The sequence below is a fragment of the Coregonus lavaretus genome (assembly GCF_964263955.1).
Source record: "Coregonus lavaretus genome assembly, chromosome: 2".
NCBI lineage: Eukaryota > Metazoa > Chordata > Actinopteri > Salmoniformes > Salmonidae > Coregonus > Coregonus lavaretus.
This window is the reverse complement of record NC_139989.1, coordinates 41,855,487-41,873,083: the sequence shown is the minus strand read 5'-3', so window position 1 is coordinate 41,873,083 and position 17,597 is coordinate 41,855,487. Positions and strand designations below refer to the sequence as shown.

The 17,597-nt window shown below is 38.9% G+C and overlaps 1 protein-coding gene across 1 annotated transcript; it reads right to left on the bottom strand.

Moving 5' to 3' along the window:
- Positions 1-2,897: 2,897 nt before the first annotated feature.
- On the bottom strand, positions 2,898-16,415 carry LOC311137691 (interleukin-21 receptor-like). Its single transcript, XM_084172236.1, has 8 exons — positions 16,324-16,415; positions 15,978-16,086; positions 15,582-15,769; positions 15,043-15,182; positions 14,763-14,934; positions 14,520-14,610; positions 13,749-13,842; positions 2,898-3,637 (listed from the first exon to the last, which is right to left on the bottom strand). The coding sequence occupies exons 1-8, from the start codon at positions 16,379-16,381 to the stop codon at positions 2,936-2,938; spliced, it is 1,554 nt and encodes a 517-aa protein (XP_084028362.1). The 5' UTR covers positions 16,382-16,415; the 3' UTR covers positions 2,898-2,935.
- Positions 16,416-17,597: the final 1,182 nt, after the last annotated feature.

The following is a 17,597-nucleotide window of genomic DNA, read 5'->3' as shown; positions in this document are numbered from 1 at the left end:
TTGGAGTCATTAAAACTCGTTTTTCAACCACTCCATAAATGTCTTATTAACAAACTATAGTTTTGGCAATGACACAAGTAATTGTGCATGACACAAGTAATTTTTCCAACAATTGTTTACAGACAGATTATTTCACTTATAATTCACTGTATCACAATTCCAGTGGGTCAGAAGTTTACATACACTAAGTTGACTGTGCCTTTTAAACAGCTTGGAAAATTCCAGAAAATGATGTCATGGCTTTAGAAGCTTCTGAAAAGCTAATTGACATTATTTGAGTCAATTGGAGGTGTACCTGTGGATGTATTTCAAGGCCTACCTTCTTTGCTTGACATCATGGGAAAATCAAATGAAATCAGCCAAGACCTCATAAAAAAATTGTACACCTCCACAAGTCTGGTTCATCCTTGGGAGCAATTTCCAAATGCCTGAACGTACCACGTTCATCTGTACAAACAATAGTATGCAAGTATAAACACCATGGGACCACGCAGCCGTCATACCGCTCAGGAAGGAGACGCGTTCTGTCTCCTAGAGATGAACGTACTTTGGTGCGAAAAGTGCAAATCAATCCCAGAACAACAGCAAAGGACCTTGTGAAGATGCTGGTGGAAACAGGTACAAAAGTATCTATATCTACAGTAAAACGAGTCCTATATCGACATAACCTGAAAGGCCGCTCAGCAAGGAAGAAGCCACTGCTCCAAAACCGCCATAAAAAAGACAGACTACGGTTTGCAACTGCACATGGGGACAAAGATCGTACTTTTTGGAGCAGTCCTCTGGTCTGATTAAACAAAAATAGAACTGTTTGGCCATCGTTATGTTTGGAGGAAAAAGGAGAAGGCTTGCAAACCGAAGAACACCATCCCAACCGTGAAGCACTGGGTTGGCAGCATCATGCTGTGGGTGTGCTTTGCTGCAGGAGGGACTGGTGCACTTCACAAAATAGATGGCATCATGAGGAAGGAAAATTAGGTGGATATATTGAAGCAACATCTCAAGACATCAGTCAGGAAGTTAAAGCTTGGTCGCAAATGGGTCTTCCAAATGGACAATGACCACAAGCATACTTCCAAAGTTGTGGCAAAATGGCTTAAGGACAACAAAGTCAAGGTGTTGGAGTGGCCATCACAAAGCCCTGACCTCAATCCTATAGAACATTTGTGGGCAGAACTGAAAAAGTGTGTGTGAGCAAGGAGGCCTACAAACCTGACTCAGTTACACCAGCTCTGTCTGGAGGAATGGGCCAAAATTCACCCAATTTATTGTGGGAAGCTTGTGGAAGGCTACCCGAAACGTTTGACCCAAGTTAAACAATTTAAAGGCAATGCTACCAAATACTAATTGAGTGTATGTAAACTTCTGACCCACTGGGAATGTGATAAAAGAAATAAAAGCTGAAATAAATCATTCTCTCTACTATTATTCTGACATTTCACATTCTTAAAATAAGGTGGTGATCCTAACTGACCTAAAACAGGGATTTTTTACTAGGATTAAATGTCAGGAATTGTGAAAAACTGAGTTTAAATGTATTTGGCTAAGGTGCATGTAAACTTCAACTGTAGGTGTGTCCAAACTTTTGACTGGTACTGTATGTCTAATATTTTCTATTTCACACTACACTCTTGCAATAAAAAAAGGTGATTTGTGTTGGTGTATAAGTCATATTCAAGCATCATGAATATAATGAACTAAGCTATAGTTTATTATAATATTCCTGAAATTCATATAAAAAATTATTTATCATACTCTTCAGTGCAGTCAAATCAATCTGTCTCACCCTTCTCAGAGATTGTTAACGGAAACTAAACAGTGGTTTAACTCATTGTGATAACAGTGCAATTGCAATATCCAAATGACAGAATCCGATACCTAGAGTGGCGAGTCAATTTATCAGATGTAGCCTACCGCTGCCAAGCTTTTAGTTTACAGTCACGCGTAGCTATAATTTCTTATCAGCAAATGAGAATGGCAAAGATAAATGATCTATTTAGTTTGCATACAATGACAATACTGCATTAAAGCAGACCTAAATCTGTATTCTGATGCATTTATGTATCGTACAGAAAAAGGAGACTAATATCTGAATGTTGGAATGCTCCCATAACCTAATAAGAATTATTTGACCACTATGGGACTTCATCATGCATATGAGAATAAATAGTGGGCAATTCTCAGTTGAAACAATAACAAAGCGGTCCCAGCCTCTGTTTTGTTAAAAGCTGAGGGATGGGCCTGGAGAAATGTAACCACTCATAAATTAATAGACAGCACTATAGATGCAAGGAATCCAATAACTAAAAATTATAGTTTTAAGCATATTTTGAGGCTATACAGTTTTTGTTTCTATGTTTACAAACATTGGAATAAAACAAGCTTACATTTTGGGTTCTGATGGGGTACGACAGTTGAACTAAGCTCATGAGGCATTGCAAGTGATATTCTTCAAGAATAAATGAGTTAATATAATTAATTTATAAGTCAAAAAATGGATGTAGCATCTGCGGATTGTACCTTTAAAGATTTAACAAGCGATTGAAAATGAATGCAAACTCCTCAATTGGATCCATTGTCATATACATAAGAAACATTAGATGCACAACAAACATGATATAAAAACAAAATCCTATCTACATGGAAATTGCATGAGAAATGAAGCCGTAGAAAATAATTAATTACATGAAGGCCAAAATCTAGGCCTGGGAAGGCCAAAATGACTTATCTACATCTATTTACATAACACATTTTGACAACTATTGTAAAACAATATTATTGTATTACCATGATAAATAATCTTTATGTTGGGAAGAAATCATTCATACTCCACTTTTTAAAAAAATATTATGAACAATATACCTATGCCAGGGAGAGTAAGGCATTTTACAAATATGCTGAAGCACTGTCAGTGACAGAGGATATGAGGGAGAATTCACATTGTTCTGTTCTGTCCTGAGTTGGTTGGGTCCTCTTGCATAGTTTTACCTGTCATCCACTGTTTGACATATTCGGAAGGGGAACTGCCTACCCCACTCAGTAAAGCAGAGTCTATCTGCTCCTCAGAATCAAAGTTAGTGTTCACAGGACTGCTACAGTCAGACTCAACAAAGACTCCACTGTCAATGGTGTCCACACTGTCCAGATCCAGCATCATGGGAGGGTAGCCGTCCTCTGAGACCAATGAAATCTGCTCTGGTTGATTGTTCCGGGCCTGTAGCTGGAGCTGCCACTCCATAGCAGGCAGGCCCGTTGATGCCCGTCTTCCACTCTGCCCACATAACCCTCCTTCCTCTTCTGCCCCAGCACCAAGAGGGCCCTCCACCTCACTGTCCATACCTCCTCTGCTGCCTCCAGTATATTGGGAGAAGCTTCCCCCACCTTGGCTGCACTTGTAGGTCTCCCAAGAACTCCCTGACAAAGCTCCTTCCTCCCCAGATACCATCACAGTTTCGATGGAGATGTGTCCAGCGGAGTGACAGGCGCCCTGGTCCCCACTGCTGCTGCTGCTGTCTTCCTCCACACTCAGCCTGGACAGCCCGAGGATGTCTAGCTGCTTCTCAGTCATCATCTGTGTAGGTGTTTTTTCCCCCAAAGGATCCAGCTCACTGAAGATGAAGACAGGTCCAACCCATTTCTGCAAAATATAATGATAAAATGGATGATTAAGGTGGAATAGGTACACTTGAGGTGAAAGGTAGGCCCGCACTGTCCAGAAACAAACCTTGCCCCTATAGGCTCATACAGTATATACTGTATGCCATTTAGCAGACGCTTTTATCCAAAGTGACTTAGTCATGCATGCTTACATTTTTCACGTATTGGTGGTCCCGGGAATTGAACCCACTATTCTGACGTTGCAAGCGCCATACTCCACCAACTGAGCTACACTTGAATGTAAAAGGTTGAATGAGAGCTTATCACTATTATTGGTAGCAGGTCATGGTAACCTCAGTTGTCAATATGAAAATCGATCACAGAAAGAATGACCTTATATTTATATATATATATTTTTTGTTTACATTTAGTGAACATTTAGAAATGGTTATGAAACTGATGGCAGTTATTTTGCACAACTCTGAACCCTTCTAGAGCAAGATGTTGTCCACAGATATGCATGGGCAAGCTTTTGCATGAGAATACCTTATCTGGGTGAAGAGCAATTCAGCAGAATCCAATCACTGTTTTTCATCTGAAAAGACAGCAGTAAGTGGCCATACTGCACCGCTAACAGCTGTCAGAGAGCTAAAGAGAGAGGGCATTTAAAAACATCTACCTGACTGTGCTTATCATATATTTACAAAAATGCTTTCTTTATATAATGTAATTAGCTGTGAGGTCATTTTTATACTATATGATCAGGGACTTGCTTTATGTGTGTTCATCACTGACATTGAGCTTATGCTATAAAACAGCATAGTTAGTACAGCAATGTCATGCTCCTCAACTATAACCAAACCCTGTGGACATCCTTATAACTATGAACTTCTCACAGAACATCTGTGCAGTTCAGAAAAATTTATACTGCTGAGTGAAAGGGAAACCTAAAGTACATCCTTTATTTTTAAAAAAAAACAGATTTGTTTAGGTTTACATTAGGTTGAGCAGAAATACGATCTAATGTGTCTCATGTATGGCAGAGAAGTGAAGATACCAATCTACAGTTCTTGTAGTGCTTGCAAGATCAGTGTCTCATATCTGTGGGCTGCTGCAACAGGATGTTTCACAGGTTCCAGTAACTCTGGTTTATCTTTCATTAGCTTTTTTAATCTTTTGAAACTATTGCCTGCTAAATCTTTTGAAATGATGTGACTGTCATGTGACATGGCATTAACTACATATGAGGACACCAACAATTATTCTTGATCTGTCCGAGTTCCAATCGCGCCTGCTTCTTTGTGAAAAGTGGTGTGTTCGTTATGTTCACCTTCGTCCCCCAGATTTGCCTTTTTCGTAGCACATTCACCAGTCTCTCAAACGGATAACTCTGCCCTCTCGGGGTACAGGCCGGGGCCTGAGACGTGAAGCGAACTACCCAAGCTCGGAGTCGGCTCAGTTGAGTAGGCAAAACTAGAGATGCTGCTCGGCTGCTGACTGTGTTTGCGAGATGCCGGACAAAAGCCGATTTTAAAACCGTCCCGCGACTCCTGCCGTGTCTACAGACATCCCTCAAACAAACAAAAACCGACTCTGAGAATGAGCGCACAACTGGTAAATAGTCGCTTCTAGATATGTCAGTCAGTCAGGTGGCTAGCTGCGGGCAGAGACTTATATCGCAGTAACGTTGAAGGGATCAAGCTATTCGGCATCCTTGGGACGTCCCTAAAGCATTATAGTTGAAGTGTAAAATAGTTAAGGTAAGGATAGGTTAGGGTTATGGTTAGGGGAGGGACGTCCCAAGGACCCCGGATAGCACTAACCAACGTTGAAGAGCTCTGGCTAGTTTTACTTAGCCAACCAGAAGGATGAAGTAAGAAGCTAACGTTAAACGGAGCCTACCTCAGCAGGAGCAAAACATAGGCTACTAAGTTATCATAATAACTTTGCTTTACAGCGAGCATGCTACTGAGACATTGGTGTGGCGATCAGTGGTGATCGAGGCTGAGGCAGGCTCCAATGCATGCAGGAGGAAGCAGATGAGAGAGAGTGGGGAAGCAAGGAGAGAGAGGTTAGTACAGTGGTTCCCAAACGTGGGGTCTGGGCCCCATATCTGTACTAATCTTTTCAAACAAGTTAGGAACTTTTTCAATATGAACATCTCCACAGGGCCTATCATCCCTATATGCCTACATTAAAATGCAATCAAAATGCAAACAATACAGTTATAAAAATGTAATACGTTTTAGTTTATATTGGTGAATGTTCATCTTATCCATTACTCACATTTTTTTTAGAACTTCATCACTGATATTAATACAGAATCATAAGTAATATTCTAATAATTCATGTGAATGTGATAATACGATCATCTTTGTGCAGTGTTGGAAAAAGTACCCAATTGTCATACTCAAGTAAAAGTAAAGATACCTTAATAGCAAATGACTCAAGTAAAAGTGAAAGTCACCCAGTAAAATACTACTTGAGTAAAAGTCTAAAAGTATTTGGTTTTAAATATACTTAAGTATCTAAAATACATGTAATTGCTCAAATAAAAGTATCAAAAGTAAAAGTTTAAATAATTTCAAATTCCTTATATTAAACAAACAAGACAGCACCATTTCTTGTTTTTTTTTAAATGTATTTATGGATAGCCAGGGGCACACTCCCAACACTCAGACATAATTTACAAACGAAGCATAATAATAATAATAATAAATAATAATAATTATTGTGTGTTTAGTGAGTCCACCAGATCAGAGGCAGTAGGGATAACCAGGGATGTTCTCTTGATAAGTGCGTGAATTTGACACATTTTCTGTCCTGCTAAGCTTACAAAATGTAACGAGTACTTTTGGTTGTCAGGGAAAATTTCTGGGGTAAAAAGTACATTATTTTATTTTGGAATGTAGTGGAGTAAAAATAAAAGTTGTCAAAAATATCAATAGTAAATTACAGATACCCCCCCAAACGACTTATGGAGTACTTCAAAGTATTTTTACTTAAGGACTTTACACCACTGTCTGTGTGCTCCATTTGGATGTATGTTTGTGTGAAACTTGATTAGTAATGCCTAGGAATACAAATGTGAACACTATCCACTGAGTGGGCAAAGCATTATGAACACCTTCCCTTTCCATGACATAGACTGACCAGGTGAATCCAGGTGAAAGCTATGATCCCTTATTGATGTCACCTGTTAAATCCACTTCAACCAGTGTAGATCAAAGGGAGGAGACAGGTTAAATAAATATTTTTAAGCGTCGAGACAATTGAGACATGGATTGTGTATGTGTGCCATTCAGAGGGTGAATGGGCAAGACAAAAGATTTAAGTGCCTTTGAGCGGGGTATGGTAGTAGATGCCAGGCGCACCGGTTTGAGTATGTCAAGGACTGCAACGTTGCTGGGTTTTTTACAGTCAACAGTTTCCCATGTGTATCAAGAATGGTCCACCACCCAAAGAACATCCAGCCAATTTGACACAACTATGGGAAGCATTGGAGTCAACATGGGCCAGCATCCCTGAGGAATGCTTTCGACACCTTGTAGTCCATGTCCCAACGAATTGAGGCTGTTCTGAGGGCAAAAGAGGGTGCAACTCAATATTAGGAAGGTGTTCCTAATGTTTTGTAAACTTAGTGTATGTAATTTGAGGAAATTTGAGTATGTAAAGAGTTGATGATTTTATCATTTTATCATTACAACTGACTGAACAATAGTTGATGCTACGTGTCAATGAGAATCATTTCTCATATTTCCCCCCTTTCAGGGGTATAACATTACAGTTGTATTGTTAATAGGCTATGTGTTTGTAGATCAATTGAGGTGAATGAACCTACAGCAGCCAAGGTGATAATGGCTGGGGTCATTTTTGCTTATTTTTGCTGTTCTCCGAATAGCATTTGAACGTTTTTTAATTGTATAGAAATGCAGTAATGCAAACTTTTTTTTTTTATCAGGACCTCACTATAACTCAAACCTAGTTACGGCCCTGGTCATGGACACTTCTTGGAGTCTTTTTCTGATATTTTTCTAAAGAGAGTTCTGCCTATAACCTCATGCCAGACTCTCTGCAGCCACAGAGGAAGTAAAATATTTCAGCGCTCTTTTGAAATACTTGCATTTTCATAATTTTTTATGAAAAGATTATCTACATCTATCCACAAATGATTCATGAAAATCTATTTGTTTTGTGTAATGTGTGTGCGTGTGCATGTGTGTGTGTGCAATAGTTCTACTCTGGATGATATGAAAAGGGATCTTTTGGACTGATATTCTGAATAGGCAATTGTGTTTGTTTTGACACCATGGGTTGTTCACTGACTTCAGACACAAAATCTATGTCTCTCTCTACACATATTCTTTCCCATGGACATCACTTCCCCCTACTGGATGTTAATGTAACTGCAGTTGAGAAACCAGCAGGGGCCTCATTTATCAAAGGTGCATATGCACAAAAAAGACTATTGCGTATGACACAAGGGAATTAAAATAATGGTAGGCTAATAAAATCTTTAAAACATAGCCTAGTGATAAAACAGATGCATTTGCCATTGGCAAGGAGATAGCTTAGCAACATGTAGACTATGTTTCTTTGACTTTTATTATATGGGCCTGAATCGTGATCATATTTGGTGGTGTGATGGAGACATGTTAGCTGGGTGGGGTCGGGGGAATGGGATGGGAGGGTGGGGGTGGTTTTTGGAGGCCCACTTCCTTTTTGTTTCTTTTTTTCTTTACATTCTGAATGTATTATTACTTAAACTCTAATACTATATTTTTCTGAGTAGCAGCCCACAGGTACAACACAAATATATGTGTGAAATAATGAATGGAAAACATGATATGAACAGAATATTAAATTATATGAACGTAAAAAATACAACAAATAAAGAAAAGTGGTCAAAAAACTAATTCCGGTACTAAAGTACAAGTGTAGACCTGGTTTGTATGAATGTTAAGGCTTGGGCACTGGGGTAGACCTGTTCTATATGAGTGTGCCCATGGATTTACTTGGTTTATATGGGTAATGGGGTGTAGGGATACACAAGGCTCATAAAGGCAATGGGTCTGGATGGATGTCGATTTGCCTATTCAAATACTTTCTGGCAGCAAGTTTGTGGTAGGAAAAAAAGTGAATGGGGCTGGGGCATATGTGTTATACCACTGTATTATGCATTTATCTATGACATGATTAGCGGAATACTTGGGGGAATACAGACCTAGGCAAAGTGGGGAACAGGGCTGAGATAAGCAAGTAACAGGGATGAGGTATTTTGGCAAAGGAACTGGGGTCTATGGGTAAGAAATAGGACTTATAGGGCTAGGATACAGGTGTATCGGGACTTGATTGTATCAATATTAAGGTATTGGCATGAGGGTCTTAGGGTAAGGGCATTGGGGTAACAGGGTTGGGGTGTGTGGGTAATTGGGTTTAGGTGTGTGTGGGGTTACTGGGTTGAGGTACATAGATATTGGGGCTGAGGAATAGGGGTTCATGTCTGTTAATTTTATTATAGGCATAGCACTGTATGTTCCCAATATCACATACCTTTTTCACATACAGTGCCTTCAGAAAGTATTCATACCCCTTGACATTCCATATTTTGTTGTTACAGCCTCAATTCAAAATGGATTACATGTATGTTTTACTCACCCATCTACACACAATGCCTCATAATGAATAAGTGAAATAATTAAAAATGAAATACATAAATAGCTAATTTACACAAGTATTCACACTCCTGAGTCAATACTGTAATCGCTGCCAAAGGCAATTCTATCATCAGGGGCCTCATTTATCAACTGTGCGTACATTATCAACTGTGCGATTACAGCTGTGAGTCTTTCTGGGTAAGTCTCTAAGAGCTTTCCACACCTGGATTGCGCAACATTTGCCCATTATTATTTTCAATATTCTTCAAGTTCTGTCAAATTGGTTATTGATAATTGCTAGACAACCATTTTCAGGTCTTGCCATAGATGTTCAAGTAGATTTAAGTCAAAACTGTAACTCGGCCACTCGGGAACATTCACTGTCTTATTGGTAAGCAACTCCAGTGTAGATTTGGCCTTGTGTTTTAGGTTATTGTCCTGCTGAACAGTGAATTAATCTCCCAGTGTCTGGTGGAAAGCAGACTGAACCAGGTTTTCCTCTAAGATTTTGCCTTTGCTTAGCTCCATTCAGTTTATTTTTTATCATGTAACACTCCCCAGTCCTTAACGATTACAAGCATACCTATAACATGATGCAGCCGCCACAAAAATTGAGTGGTAATGTGTTGTATTGGATTTGCCCCAAACATAACACTTTGTATTAAGGACAAAAAGTTAATCGCTTTGCCACATTTTTGCAGTATTAATTTAGTGCCTTGTTGCAAACAGGATGCATGTTTTGGAATATTTATATTCTGTACAGGCGTCCTTCTTTTCACTCTGTCAATTAGGTTAGTATTGTGGAGTAACTACAATGTTGTTGATCCATTCTCAGTTTTGTCCTATCACAGCCATTAAACGCTGTAACTGTTTTAAAGTCACCATTGGCCTCATGATGAAATCCCTGAGAGGTATCCTTCCTCTCTGGCAACTGAGTTAGGAAGGATGCCTGTATCTTTGTAGTGACTGGGTGTATTGATACACCATCCAAAGTGTAATTAATAACTTCACCATGCTCAAAGGGATAGTCAATGTCTGCTTTTTGTTTTACCCATCTACCAATAGGTGCCCTTTTTGAGGCATTGGAAAACCTCCCTGGTCTTTGTGGTTATATCTGTGTTTGAAATTCACTGCTTGACTGAGGGACCTTACAGATCATTGTTTATATGTGTGGGGTACAGATATGAGGTAGTAAATCGAAAATCATTGAGTCCATGCAACTTATTATGTGACTTGTTAAGCACATTTTTACTCCTGAAATTATTTAGGCTTGCCATAACAAAGAGGTTGAATAGTTATTGACTCAAGACATTTCAGCTTTTCATTTTGAATTGATTTGTTAATACATTTCGAAAAACATAATTCCACATTGATATGTGTAGGCCAGTGACAAAATAAAAATCTCAATTTAATCCATTAAAAGATCTGGCTGTTACACAACATAATATGGAAAAAGTCAAGGGGTGTGAATACTTTCTGAAGGCACTGTACTTTTCTCAATACAATAATAATAAAAAAGCAATATGGATTACACTAAGGGTTACTAATGACATTAGATTTGCATTTGCATGTCTGGGATTTTTTGGAACAGATCGGTTAAAACATTCTGCCCACACCTCTACAGAAATGTGATCAAATTTGCTATTGCACTTTCTTGTAAATTAGAAACGTACATGGCCTAGTTCCAACATTTCCAAACCATACAGCTAATTATGGTATTTTTGTTACCATAAAAAGTGAATGGAGGGCGTTTTCCAGGTGGGATTGTAGCGCTCTTTCCCGAGTTCACAAATATAGTATGGCTCTGATTTATATATTTTGTTGCATACACAAATCCTAGAACCTCCACGAATGCAATAATTTAGTAAGAAATGTAAGTAGAGTTGATAAATGAGGCCCCTGATGATACACGGTAATGGGATTACACTTTAGATCTAGGTGGCAGAGGCTGTTGATCTTGCTATTTTTTTAATCAACACATTTGTTTCCTTCATCAGGATATAATTATAGTCAGGCGTGAACGTAAGCCGGTATGGTAAATAGTGGCAGTAAGCCATACCGGTAAAACATTAGCCCATCACAACAATTTAAACAAAGATAGCAAGAAAACTGTAGGCTATTACACCATAATGTATCATTACCGCCTGTCAGTCGCAATAGAAATGAGCGAATTTACTTAAAAACGTGTGGTATAGGCCTACGCTCCAAAACGCTGTGAGGTTAGATGTGAACAATGACATTTTGCCAAGGCAGAGATGACTGGCCGAGGCCGAGACCGAGACGCGAGTGGGCAGCAAGACGCATCAGGCTACAAGAGTAGACCTATTATGACAATCACTAAATGTCATTGCACTTTTTGGTGTTTTGTAGCCTAACAGATGTCTCTTTCCATTCTTCAAATGGCACAGTGCACTGTTTGGATGCTGGGATTATTTTGTGGACAAACGTGCGCAGGTAGCCTACTTTTTGAAGAAATTGGCTACAGATCTTCATGCGAATATTAAGAAATCTGCATAAAACAAATATGCGCATTTTCCCACCAGAGATGTGTTTCCATCAAATTGACTTGTTGCAGATAAAAGGCTGTGCATGATGATGTAGTGCACATAAAAAAACATTTTGCGTTTAAATTCCCATGTACCCAATAAAAAATACAAGTTAAATGGGTTTCCATCGCATTTTCAACTCATGTTTTTTTCACAAAATAATTTCCATGATAACTTGTGGCAGGTAGCCTAGCGGTTAAGAGCGTTGGGCCTATAACCGAAAGGTCGCTGATTCAAATCCCCAAATCGACTACGTGAAAAATCGGTAATGTACATGTGAGCAACGCGCTTAACCCTAATTGCTCCTGTAAATCACTCTGGATAAGTGTCTGCTAAATGTAAATATAGTGTGCCCTCTCTGGTATTGACACGTGTGCTCTAGCCCAGGGGTTCCTAAACTTTTTCACTCAGGCCCCCCCATCCCACGTCTATTTATGTGTGCACAAGTACTGTTCATCACACAAACCCCTCTTTATTCTACACATTTTGTCATGGGTTGCAGAGAGCATTTAGCAGTTTTAAAGCTCATTTTCTTGTAATTCTATACATTTTGCCATGTCTAATGTGTATGCATGTGATATTTGAGTGACTCGAACATTACTACAAAATCTATGGGCTAAAAAATCTAGCAAAAAAACATTAGCTGACATGGGCTAGTTGATATGGACATTTATAACAAGTTATAAATAACTCTCTAAGGTATGCAATGACAAGAGGAAAATTGATGATGCACTACCCATTTTCGGAATTAGACCTACTATTACATTATTTAGCAGACCCTCTTATCCAGAGCGATTTACAGTTAGTGAGTGCATACATTTTTCATACTGGCCACCCGTGGGAATCGAACCCACTTCCCTGGCGTTGCAAGCGCCATGCTCTACCAACTGAGCTACAGGATGGAATTACAGCTTTCAAGAGTACATTAAAAGCCCGACTGCGTTCCCCCACAGTTTGGGAACCACTCACTGCTCTAGCCAACAGCGCTATCTGCGCGCTGTTGGCTAGAGCGCATTTATACCCTACATGGTGCGATTATATGGACAAGAGCGAGATTATTAACATTTTCAAACGGCAGCCAAGCATCGACTATCATGTCACCTGAATAAGACCCTAGCTATTTATTGGAAAGAAGCATCAAGCTCATAACCTTGCACTTTCACCACCCTGTGAAGTTAATCATAATGTATTTCATCTGTAGTTTAATAAACTAAACTGCTTGCTTTCCCGACAAGTCATAGTGGGAGGAACACACAACATGTTATCGCGTGACTCCAAGTTCACTTCGAAATGATGGTTATTATATCAATATTTGCACAGAAAAGCGTTTCCACCGACATTTCTCGCATAATTCATTTTACTTACACAAAAAGATCTCACTTTGTCTAGCATATTTTCATGCCTGGTTGTATTCATGACACATTAAAAGGCAATACATTTTTACAGTTAAAAATGATATGTTTTTACTATTCACTAAGCATAGTGAATATGACACCTTCATAAGAGTGTCATTTGTTTTGTAAATAATAAATAAAAAAGACAAATCTAAAAAGATAAGTGGTTACCCAAACCTGTCTGACTTTCTGGAATATTTATAAAATACTCCTCTAAGCGGAAAATATTTAAATATAACCCTAGCAAACATCTGAGTTTAGATTTCTACCTGTGGTATTTTCCATTGGGGGGTGAACTGCTCTGATGTAGTACATCAACTCAACTTCTACTGAGCATCCACCCACATATGAGTTGAAAAACAAGCCCTTGAAGCCCCTGCAGACTGAGTCATTTGAATGCCCCCCTCATATGTGTAGTCATTGTGGGATTTGATAATGGGAAAGTCCCATTGTTGGCCATGCTGAAGTTCCCCCTATAGGCAACACCTGCTGGAGGGGTTTAGAACAAGTCCCGCATACACAATGAGTTATTTTAGTTTTGCCTGTATTTTTACCTTAAAATCCCCTCCATATGTGTGGTAGAGAGGCTTGAAAAAGTCCTCTGGGCTTGGGGAATAGTTCATCAAGTGTAGCCTCTTCGGCCACAATCTGCAGGGAAGAGATGTAGAGGCAAAGTGACAAACAGGCAAAGATGTTTTCACAAAGGAAATGATATGTGAATGTAATGCATGTGAAGGTGACATAAGCAGAACTATTCAGGTCTTCACAAATACTCTTTCACTTTTCATTTCTGGGAGGATGGAATTTTTCTCTATGCAGGTGTTATAATATGTTTTAAAGGGTAAATGGTGTCATTTAGAGTGTCTGACACTTACACCGTGCTATCGTTGGTTAGGTTTGGTGTAATAATAATGTAGAAGCAGCTCTGACTTCCTGTGTCTTCTAACCCCTATATCTACATGGTGTATCTGCAAGTAAAGAGCATCAGCTGTGGTGTCTGTGTATGTGGGAGGTTAGGTCAGGAAAGTGTAGTCTATTCACGCTTTCTGTAAAAACACCAAGAGGCTGAACATTTCTAGCCTGTTCACAGATCAATTTGTGCTTTAGCCAACTGTTGTGTTTGTTCAAGGCATCTGACGAAAGTCAGAGAAGTTGGATATAGCATATATGATGGTGACCAGGCTAGAACATGTGATTTATTGGCAGACCTGAAGAAATTGAGGATACAAGTTGGTGTCTGATCAAAAATGCTTATCTGTATAAAAACACTGTTCAATAGCAAACACTTACTGTTGCCTGAATGATCATAAATAAGGCATACTCACATTTTAAAGAGGTAGCACAGGCAGCACAGGATCAAACAGGGGACAATGGTCAGTAAAACGGGCCACTGCCACCAAAACTTATCATCCCCTTCTGTAAATATACACATAGTGTATAGAAAGAGATAAACATTTTACTCCATTTCATACATTACTATAACCTGAAAAATGAAGTCCCAATCCAATATATCCAGGAAGAGCATGTAACGCAGATCAGTAAAATCTCAACTTGCTGCATTGATGTACCTGTAGTCCTCCATTCTACGGTGGAGCTCCATTCGCTCCAGGGACCTTGGTAGTTGGACACAGGGTTCACTGAGGCCTGGACATTTGCCACATACTCAGTTCCTGGTTGCAGTGTAAGGTTGTTTAGCACTAGGTACCTCCGGTCCTCTCTTACAGGGTAATAGACTGGATCCTGTAGGTCAAAAGAAAAACTCATATTTAACAGTTTGAGGGAACTGGTCTTTCACATACTGTAACATTTTATTGGAAACATGTAACATAGCAAATATATTTAGTTTACCTTTAAATAATGTTTTGTTCTAATCCGCACCCTGTACATGAACAGTTTATCAAGGTAAGTGTTTTCATCCATCTGCCAAGTGATGTTGTAGCTGTCAATGTTCTCTGTTACTTGCACATTGACAGGATGCTGCGGCTTCACTATGGAAGAAAAGGCAGAGAAGCTTGGGTTGGAACCATTATATGAAAAAGGCATGGATTCAAGTGCACACAGCTCAATCATTTGTACCATATTAGCTTTCAAATGGGGGTGATACATAAGAACCCAGGACACACAGTCCCCACCACACAACAATCCTCATTGTAAAGACTGTTCAACACTGTCATTTCAAAGCTGTGCAAAGTTCAAAACTGTTGATAAAAATGTGTCACAGCAGAATAGGTCTTAAGACACCATACTCAATCCAGTAAGTGGTTGATAAGATTATGTTACTGCTAATGATAAACACTTCTTATTCATGTCATATCTTGTCACTGAATCAGAGGCGATGTTCAGGGGAAAGTACCAACCATCCTAAGACATAGGCCTACTCCACTTACCTAATTGATACAATTTCCAGTCAGTTGAGTCATCCGTTTTCATTTTGTCTTCTTTTCCTGTGTGCTTTACTCTTGCAGTGCAAGTAGTGTCAGAGGATATGTACATGTAAAAATCTTCTGGTTGTATTATGCACCAGCTTTGTGAGGGTGTTATTTCACAGCTATCATTCACTTGCCCGTCAAAATCTCTGAAAAGAGAGAAGAGTGATTATAATATTCAAATACAGCTTTTGTGAGAAAACAAAAAACAAATATGAAAAGGTTGATGTAACATTCAGATGTTTTTCTTAAAATTAAATGTTTAAACTTTACAGTACATAAACATGTATAAACGTGATCTCTTAAACCTATCGGAGCAAGGCCAGAAGCACAGCAGTGACAGAGAACAGTGTGTACCTGCACTCTGCCTCAAGGAGAATGGGAGATGAGGGCACTGTGCCTGAGCAGGAGCAGTTCAGGGATGTCTTGTAGTCTGTGGTGCAGGTGACATTGCAGAAACATGCAACTGTGAATGCAGAGGAAAAGGATGATGTGGTCAGTGTGATGCCAGTGCCATGGTGCCCAGACTCATAGTCTATATAAGGCTCTGCTGGTACCCTGATGTGGTAAAACATTTCCTGCTAATCTAACAAATTACTACTCATAGGGGATAACTATCTAGATATGTGTTTGAGAAAATACATCACTTGAAATTCAATACAATATGTAGCACAAATAATAGATGAGAAAAAGTGTAACTTACCGTATTGAATCAGGTAACACAACACCAGTGAGGTGATTAGCAGTTGTTTCAAAGCCATGAGGGCAACAATGGACAGTAGTCTGTTCTGCTCAATAACTGATATCACCAATGGCACCTGAAAGCCTGAAAAACAAGAAATCACATTTGTCCTTGTGTTGGAGTTCATTACTTGAAGTAAAGTAACCATTACTGGAAGTGTATGAAACAAATATATAGTAATTTATTGGAGTCGAGAAGAAGGAACAAGTTTAATTCAAGACTATCACTTTCATATCAAGCAAAGGTTAAGTCCAGAAATGGAAGCAACAAATGCGTTTACAAAAACACCAAACCCCACACAAAGAAATGTAATGATAGACAACGCTAACAATAGAATAAGGATATTGTACTTCAATGTTATTCATGTTATTCAGAAAAATACTATTCAGATAGTATTCTTACCTTATTGGTTCTGATAGATTCTGCTAACCATGCCACATGGCATCATTGTTCGATTATTTCTAAAGCCAAATTAATTCATTCATTTGTGTCACAGACTGAGTGATGAAGTTCAGGGCACAATTACATATCTGACAAATTGAAAGTCGTCATCTGCTGCAGTGTCACTGAGGATGTGGTTGTTTTGTGGCTACCCTATGAGCATTGTACAAGTTCCCTCCCAACCCTACTTCTGTCTCTCCATCTGTGAGAACAAAGTTTAAGACATAAACTATATATATATAAAAGTATGTGGACACCCCTTCAAATGAGTGGATTTGGCTATTTCAGCCCCACCCGTTGCTGACAGGTGTATAAGATCGAACACACAGCCATGCAATCTCTATAGACAAACATTGGCAATAGAATGGCCCGTACTGAAGAGCTCAGTGACTTTCAACGTGGCACCGTCATAGGATGCCACCTTTCCAACAAGTCAGTTCGTCAAATTTCTACTAAGCTATATGGAATTGTTTTAACAAGGTCATACCAAGGATCAATTTGCTATTTGAGTTTGAATTTTAAGACCCCTTGAAGTACATTAAAAAATAAATAAAAAACATATTTGATGAAACATTTTTGGCCTTACTACTATTAGCCCATATATTGAATAACAGATTCCCCCCCAAAACAAATTATTATAATAATAACAGATTCACTACATGGAACAACAGATAGTCCCCCCAAAAAATCAAAAGGAAGTTTGTTCTGAAGTGTCTGTCCTATATCTGAGAGATATAAGACAGATCAGGAAACATTATTATTATTTTTTGTACATGTATTGAATTTAATTAATT